This window comes from Pundamilia nyererei, unplaced genomic scaffold (assembly GCF_000239375.1).
Source record: "Pundamilia nyererei isolate P.nyererei 1_Seehausen unplaced genomic scaffold, PunNye1.0 scaffold00124, whole genome shotgun sequence".
In the NCBI taxonomy this organism is placed as follows: domain Eukaryota; kingdom Metazoa; phylum Chordata; class Actinopteri; order Cichliformes; family Cichlidae; genus Pundamilia; species Pundamilia nyererei.
In genome coordinates, this window is record NW_005187525.1 from 445,343 (window position 1) to 452,134 (window position 6,792).

Consider the following 6,792-nt stretch of genomic DNA (forward strand, 5'->3'; position numbering starts at 1 on the left):
CCAATGCAATAGACAATCCTTAGCAATAACATGAGAACATGACAAGTAATGTCATGTGTGTGTGTGTGTGTGTGTGTGTGTGTGTGTGTGTGTGTCCATTTCCAACAGGATGGCTCAGTACTCCAGACCGTGGTAGCTGGGTCAGGGGCTGTCCAGAACATTGTCTGGGTCTCAGATGTGGGCGTGGCCGTCTGCTCCAACAGGTCAAAGGCAAGTTGTCTCATTTGACTCCATTGTCTCCGTCATTTTGTATGATTATATTTGTCCTCAGTTAAGTTTCATTTGCTTTTTGTATGGCTTGATTTCCAGGATGTGTTGGTTGTGAACTGCTCCAAAGAGTTCATGGCATCTAACCATGTGCTGGCCACCTGCCGCACGGCTTTGAAGAAGCAAGGTGTGGTCGGCCTCAACTTGGCACCCTGCATGAGAGCTTTCCTGGAGAGACTGCCTGTCATGTTGCAGGAGCAGTATGCCTATGAGAAGGTAAAGGGAGATATGATATAGCCCCTACTAGAAGTCAGAGTTTGTACTAGATGATTATATCACCATGTTTCTTTCTTGGGCTGAAAAAACCTTCTTCTTCAGCTCTATTTGTGTTGGAGAACTCTGAGAAAAAAATAAAAGCCAAACTTGAACTATTCATGACAGATTAATAGTATTTGACACTAATAATGTCTCTCTTTGCTCTCTACTTCCAGCCCCATGTTGTATGCGGGGAGCAGCTTGTCCACAGCCCGTACATGCAGTGCCTTGCCTCTCTGGCTGTAGGTCTCCATCTGGACCAGCTTCTGTGCCGTCCCCCTGTGCCGCCCCACCTTCGACACAGCCCACCTGAGTCTGGCATCGCTGTATGGAGCGCCAGCGAGTGGGCATGGTTGGACTGTTTCTCCACCACAGTAAAGGCGGCAGAGGCTCTTGCTCGAGGTGCAGCCTTCCCCGAGTCCTTCTCCGTTCCTGACCTGGAACCCGTGCCTAAAGATGAAATGGCTCTGCTCCTGGTGAGCAAAGCTGATTAAACTGTAATTTAGAATGTAATCAAAACCTGTGCAGCTCATAACAGCAGCCTTTGCTTTTATTTCTACAGGACAACAGTAAATGGTCAGCTAGTATGGATGAACAGATCATGTCATGGGCCACCTCCAGGCCAGAGGTAACTTTGACAGTTTAGGTGAAATAAATGGCCCCCCTCCCGGGGGTACTGCTTTATACGCTTTATACTGCTGTTGCAGTATGTAGTGATGGCAGAGAAATCATTTCAAGTTTAGCTGCTTATTTTCATATGATTTTTCTGATTTTAGGTAGGATTTTTAGAAATGTTTAAGAGGAAGATAAATTGTTTCATTACAGAAGGTTAAAATACATATTAGAATACAATAATGAACAAATATAACACAAAAGCTAACACATGTAAATGGCTTAATTAGTACAGAAGAAGAACATTATGAGAAGTTACTTTGGATGATGTGTTTGGCTTCTCATCCAGTGCTTACACTGCTCTGCCTCTCTTGAGCTTCACCTCGATAACTCTGCTCCTTAGATTTGAACCAAATTCATTTCCCTCTCTATTGTCTCAGATTCGTTCTCCACACTCTGAACTCTCCGCTCAGTTCAGCTACAGCTCCCCCAATACTCAGAGCAGCCAGCAGTCCACCCAGTCACACACCGCAGTCACACACCGCAGTCACACACTGCAGTCACACACCGCAGTCACACACTGCAGTCACACACCGCAGTCACACACCGCAGTCACACACTGCAGTCACACACCGCAGTCACACACCGCAGTCACACACCGCAGTCACACACTGCCTCTGCCTTGTTGTTCCAAAAAGTGATTTCAAATGTTTCTGTATAGTTTTTATGTCTTTACTGATAAATAATGTGGAGTCAGCAGGAGTTACAGGGGGAGATAAAGTACAACACGTTTTGCAAGTATCTTTATGATTGCAGTATTGCACCTACTCTATCTTCTGCATTATAATCAGTACTTATGGTTTGTTTACAGCTAAAGTATCTTTATAGAACTGTTATGTTTGTTTCTGCTGCTATAGATTATAGAAAAGTCACTTTGCCCAAAACCGATTGCAGAGTTTACCTTGCGATGGGGATATGATCAAAATGAGCTGATGGCAATCAAGAGATATTTAACAGATTTTAGACCAAGTCATTTACAATAGTTTAAATTGTTGAAATCACTTTTTGGTGTGACCCGTTCAGCCCTCCCTTTTTTATCCAACTACAGTCCTCTAAATCAGCGAACCCCAACCCCCGGGCCTCGGACCGGTACCGGTCCGTGAGTCGTTTGGTGCCGGGCCGCGAGAGTTGAGGCTCAGGTGTGAAATGTCTGGTTTTCAGGGTTTTTATCGGTTTCCAGCGTTATTTTGTTATCGTTTTTATCGTTTACTCAGTTTTCCTGGGTCTGTTCACGTTTTATTCTGTTGTATTTATCCGCGACACCTTAAAGGCCGGTCCATGAAAATATTGTCGGGCATAAACCGTCCGTGGTGCAAAGAAGGTTGGAGACCGCTGCTCTAAATATCTATTTATTTAGGTACAGGTGATCATAGCTTTGTTTTTTTTAGCCCTCGGCGTAAAAGGCTGATGCAGTACTGCTGTCACGCTGCCGAGCAGGCAGGGAAGCAACGTGGAAGTAATGTAGTAATGTAGGAGTTTGAAACTGAAACCATAGGTGTCTACTAAAAATCTTAGATGAATTAGAATTTCAGTGAAGTCAACCTCAAGATCAAGGTCAGAGGTCAAGTTTTCTGAAATTCTGGTAACTTGACAACAAGGCAACATAGGATGTTGAAATTGATACCTCAGGTTCATCTGCTGCTAATACCTCTGACTGCAGAAAGAGAGCAAGAGGTCATTGTGAAACAGTAAGACAGTCACAGAATATTTGCTCTGCATTTTTGGGTAAAATGGTGTAAAAAGTGTCTCAATCAGCCAAAATCACAACATTAACAACAGTGAGCTTAACTGAAGGGTGATGGTAAGTAAGAGGGATGTCAGGCCAGGTGAGAAGGTGGATATTTCCACACAACAAACACATTTCTTGATCTCAAAAATTGACAACCAAATCCTTACCTCATGATTTAATATCACATCTAGTTTCAACCCGATTCTTTTCTTCCATTTTTCATGTTTGGGTTCATGATCAGGACTGGCACCTCGGAGGGAAATGTGACGTGTTTCTGTGGGGTGCAGGGCGACACGGTCAGCTAGCAGAGGCTGGAAGAAATATCCTCGTTCCAACCATTGCCCCTTCCTTCTCTCAGGCACAGCAGGTACAGAGACATAAACTGCTGGACATATTGTTTTTTGAACTTTGTTTCTATAATTAAAACAGCAGCGTGAGCTGTATTTTATTTCTACCTGTGATTACTCGTTCACATTCTCGTTTCTTGTAGGTGGTGTGTGGGCAGAATTGCACCTTTGTGATCCAGCCCAACGGCACCGTATTGGCCTGTGGAGAGGGGAGCTATGGCCGCCTGGGACAAGGCAACTCAGATGACCTGCATGTCCTTACTGTCATCTCAGCTCTTCAAGGTGACATGACAACACCTGTACACAACCAAAAGTAACAAACACACAGGCACAAAGCCAGCTGAATGTAGCAGAACGCTTAACGGCTAAAAGGCAAATTATTTGTGGTAGCTGGTGTGCACGAAATATAGAGCTAAAAGAACCTTTGGTCAGCGGATTGGTGGCATAAACCCTGTCATGTGCTTTTCGTTCTTACCAGGTTTTGTTGTGACCCAGTTGGTTACATCTTGTGGCAGTGATGGTCACTCCATGGCTCTGACAGAGAGCGGCGAGGTGTTCAGCTGGGGAGACGGTGACTACGGCAAGCTTGGACATGGAAACAGTGACCGCCAGCGACGGCCCCGACAGATTGAGGCACTGCAAGGAGAGGAGGTGGTCCAGGTAAGTCTCCACCCTCCTTAATGTCATATTAACGCTGACAGCACTAAATGAAATATATTTTTAAAGCCATGACTGCATTAACGGTTATGGTGGGGGGGAATGCGCGGCATTAATACGTTAGCGCAGTTAGCTAATCAATGCGTTAGTGCCGTGCAGACCCTCGCACGGGGCGATCTGTGTTAACTCGCTAACAGAGATTTACAGTGTTAATGCGGTTATGGTATTAACGTCATTTTAACAAGATTAATGCTGACAGCACTAATTTTATTCAATTCCACAGTACCCAAAAAAACCATGCAGGATATGTACAGAGGGCTGAATTCAGACAATGATGTGACCGGGTATACATTTTATTGGTACTCACTAGTTTGTAAGGTCTGCCTTATAAATATAAGTAAATATGTATACTGGATATATCACATGTATCTAAATGTATCAACAAAATGGAGTTAAATTGAATAGTTTGTGTATCCATGTGCTGTGGGATGTCCTCCAAGATCTGTACCAGGGCATGACTGAGCTCTTGGAGAGACAACCTGAGGTTCAGATAGACTAAAACACAATATCTCAGAGGTGTAATACTGGATTTAGGTTATGCGAGCGTGGGGGCCAGTCAATGGCAGTTCATCCTCTGGGAACAGCCTGCTCTCTCATACTGTCTGCACATGAGACCTGACATCATCATGCACCCAGAGGAACCAGGACCCACCACACTAAAAAGTCCCCTCTTCATCTGTCAGTGGCTTCCACCTATGAAGCTGGGATGTTCTCAAAGCGCTGTATACAACATGCCTCATTCTCCCCATTCACACCCACTCCTAGAAGCACTTCTAAACTCAAGTGCAAACTAACCAACATTCACACACCGATGAACGCATCGGAGGGCAACTTGGGGTTAGTATCTTGCCCAAGGATATTTGGCACGAACCACCAACCTTCCACTCCGTAGCTGATCTGCTCTACCACCTGAGCCACAGCCACCCTGTTGTTGATTTTATTAACACAAAAACATCCTCTGTGCTACTTAACTGATCAGTATTCCAGATGTTGTACTCTGGCTAGAGTCTCCTTAAGAAGTGTTCTTTTAATCTTTTTTGAGCGGTGTACAGTGTAATTCTGTGGGAATCAATAAAACATGTTTGCCTACTTTGAGCCAAAAATAAGTTTTTTCTCTTGAAGGTTAGACTTCCAACACTACCTTTGCTGTTGCAGAATTCTGTTGTATATCTATTAAGGTTTCTCTGGGTCACGCTTCTCCTCCATATTCTGCACACCTTTATTGGGGTTAACAAGAACATCACAGAGATAGGCAGTTTCAGTTACAATGCTCTGTGCTTTCTTCACTCTTTAGATGTCTTGCGGGTTCAAACATTCGGCCGTAGTCACAGCTGATGGGAAGCTTTTCACTTTTGGTAATGGTGATTATGGAAGACTAGGGCTGGGGAACACCTCAAACAAGAAGCTGCCAGAGAAGGTCACTGCTCTGGAGGGCTACCATGTAGGACAGGTAAGACGTTCATTACTGTTACAGTTGGTGTCTGTGAAATGCTTGGATACGCGGCACATTCAGAGGATTTCTGTACTGTTACACTGTTACTGTTTTCTATACTGGAGAACAATATGAAGACATCAGTCGTCATGTGTCCACTGGTGCTATATGCTGATTGTGGACATTCAAAAAACACTGTGAAATAAATATTTCAGTGGTTCTTATATAGAGCTTTTCTACTCAAAGGGCTCATACGAGCACATGCTTTCTGTTTAACATTCACACGTTTACACACAGTGTTGTGCCCAAAGGATATTTGGCATACAGACTGGAGCCGATCAAGCTACCAACCTTCCAACCCCATCAGCTAATTTTTTAAGGTTTTTGCAGTAATATGATTGTGCTCTAGGTGTTGTGACATTTTGGCAGATTATTTCTGGTTGCTGGAACTACTTTGGGGCAGTTTTGAGTTCTAATTGTTTTGATTATTTTCAGTTGTCCAGCCTTATCTTAGCTATTGATAGTTGGTGTTGTCGTGTGCTCCCTCCTCAGGTGGCTTGTGGTTTGAACCACACTTTAGTTGTCTCTGCTGATGGAATGATGGTTTGGGCCTTTGGCGATGGAGACTACGGGAAACTGGGACTTGGGAATTCCACAGCCAAGTCCTCACCTCAGGTACCTGCTGCATTGTGATGCCTGATCAATGAACTGAAGTTAATCTGTTGGCCTATCAAACAGTGAAACTGTTTGTGACCCTGATCTGTTTTGAAATCCTTAGAAAGTGGACGTGCTGTGTGGGATTGGTATAAAAAAAGTAGCCTGTGGAACTCAGTTTTCCGTGGCTTTAACCAAAGATGGCAAGGTTTTCACGTTTGGCCAAGGTAAGCTTTGAAAATTCCAGGTTTAAAAACAAAGTTAATCTATAACTGCCTTAAATCTGCATTCTTGTTAAAGGCCAGTCTGTAGGCAAATGTTCTTATAGCTCACTTGATCAACGACTTCATAAAACATTTTGCTGAGGAGTTTGAGTTCTCAGCCTTTCTCTCACCCACGTTGGAGTCTTAAAGACAGACCTAGCTGCCATGTAGAGCTGTCACAAACGATTATTTTTGCGATTAGTCGACTAATCAGATCATCATCGTTCAGCTTATTGCACCAGCAGCATCTGCTCTTATATAACTATCATTAGCTTACAGCTTTAAGTGTTTAAGGTCTGTGCTAACTAACAATAAAGACAAGATGATAGTTTATTAATTTTTAATGAAATTTGCAGATTGTTTCAGTGAAGTTTAATAAACTCCTTGCTATCTAAAATATAACAGGACACTGGAGTAAATTCTCCAGCATCTCACACTTCTGATAATCAGCTGTCT

General features: G+C 43.5%; 1 protein-coding gene across 1 annotated transcript in view; it reads left to right on the top strand.

Annotated features, from left to right (window-relative positions):
- The window catches only part of herc1 (HECT and RLD domain containing E3 ubiquitin protein ligase family member 1), a 93,337-nt gene that overhangs the window by 72,202 nt on the left and 14,343 nt on the right, over positions 1-6,792 (top strand). The window contains exons 46-55 of the mRNA XM_013913298.1: positions 109-210; positions 310-483; positions 699-998; positions 1,085-1,150; positions 3,165-3,290; positions 3,414-3,552; positions 3,749-3,930; positions 5,282-5,437; positions 5,972-6,094; positions 6,198-6,300. Coding sequence (XP_013768752.1) covers positions 109-210; positions 310-483; positions 699-998; positions 1,085-1,150; positions 3,165-3,290; positions 3,414-3,552; positions 3,749-3,930; positions 5,282-5,437; positions 5,972-6,094; positions 6,198-6,300 — 1,471 coding nt within the window. The remainder of the gene's footprint in view (positions 1-108; positions 211-309; positions 484-698; positions 999-1,084; positions 1,151-3,164; positions 3,291-3,413; positions 3,553-3,748; positions 3,931-5,281; positions 5,438-5,971; positions 6,095-6,197; positions 6,301-6,792) is intronic.